The following is a 403-nucleotide window of genomic DNA, read 5'->3' as shown; positions in this document are numbered from 1 at the left end:
TCCCCATCCCCCTTATTTCCCATCCCCATCCCCCTTATTTCCCATCCCCACCCCCCTTATTTCCCATCCCCATCTCTCTATTTCCCATCCCCATCCCTCTATTTCCCACCCCTCTTATTTTCCGCTCCTCAGCCCTCCATCTCTTCCCATCTCCATCCCTCCGTCTCTTCCCATCTCCATCCCTCCGTCTCTTCCCATCTCCATCCCTCCGTCTCTTCCCATCTCCAATCCCTCCGTCTCTTCCCGGCTCCGTCCCTCCGTCCTCTCCGCCCCAAATCCCTCCGTCTCCTCCGCTCTCTGTCTTTCCGCTCCCCGTCCTTCTATTTTCCCGTCCCTCTGGTTTCCCACCTCCATCCCTCTTATTTTCCACCCCCTCTCCGCTCCCCATCCCTCTTATTTCCCT

General features: G+C 57.6%; 1 protein-coding gene across 1 annotated transcript in view; it reads left to right on the top strand.

Annotated features, from left to right (window-relative positions):
- Positions 1 to 283, top strand: part of LOC104287713 (wiskott-Aldrich syndrome protein homolog 1-like) — a gene marked incomplete at its 3' end in the record, with an annotated part of 4,498 nt that extends 4,215 nt beyond the window's left edge. The window contains exons 3-4 of the mRNA XM_009886441.1: positions 7 to 39; positions 133 to 283. Of these exons, the coding sequence (XP_009884743.1) occupies positions 7 to 39; positions 133 to 283 (184 nt within the window). The remainder of the gene's footprint in view (positions 1 to 6; positions 40 to 132) is intronic.
- Between the last annotated feature and the right edge of the window lie 120 nt (positions 284 to 403).

The sequence above is a fragment of the Charadrius vociferus genome, unplaced genomic scaffold, assembly GCF_000708025.1.
Source record: "Charadrius vociferus isolate BGI_N301 unplaced genomic scaffold, ASM70802v2 scaffold916, whole genome shotgun sequence".
Taxonomy (NCBI): domain Eukaryota; kingdom Metazoa; phylum Chordata; class Aves; order Charadriiformes; family Charadriidae; genus Charadrius; species Charadrius vociferus.
The sequence above is the reverse complement of the archived record's forward strand: the minus strand, read 5'-3'. Positions and strand labels throughout refer to the sequence as shown.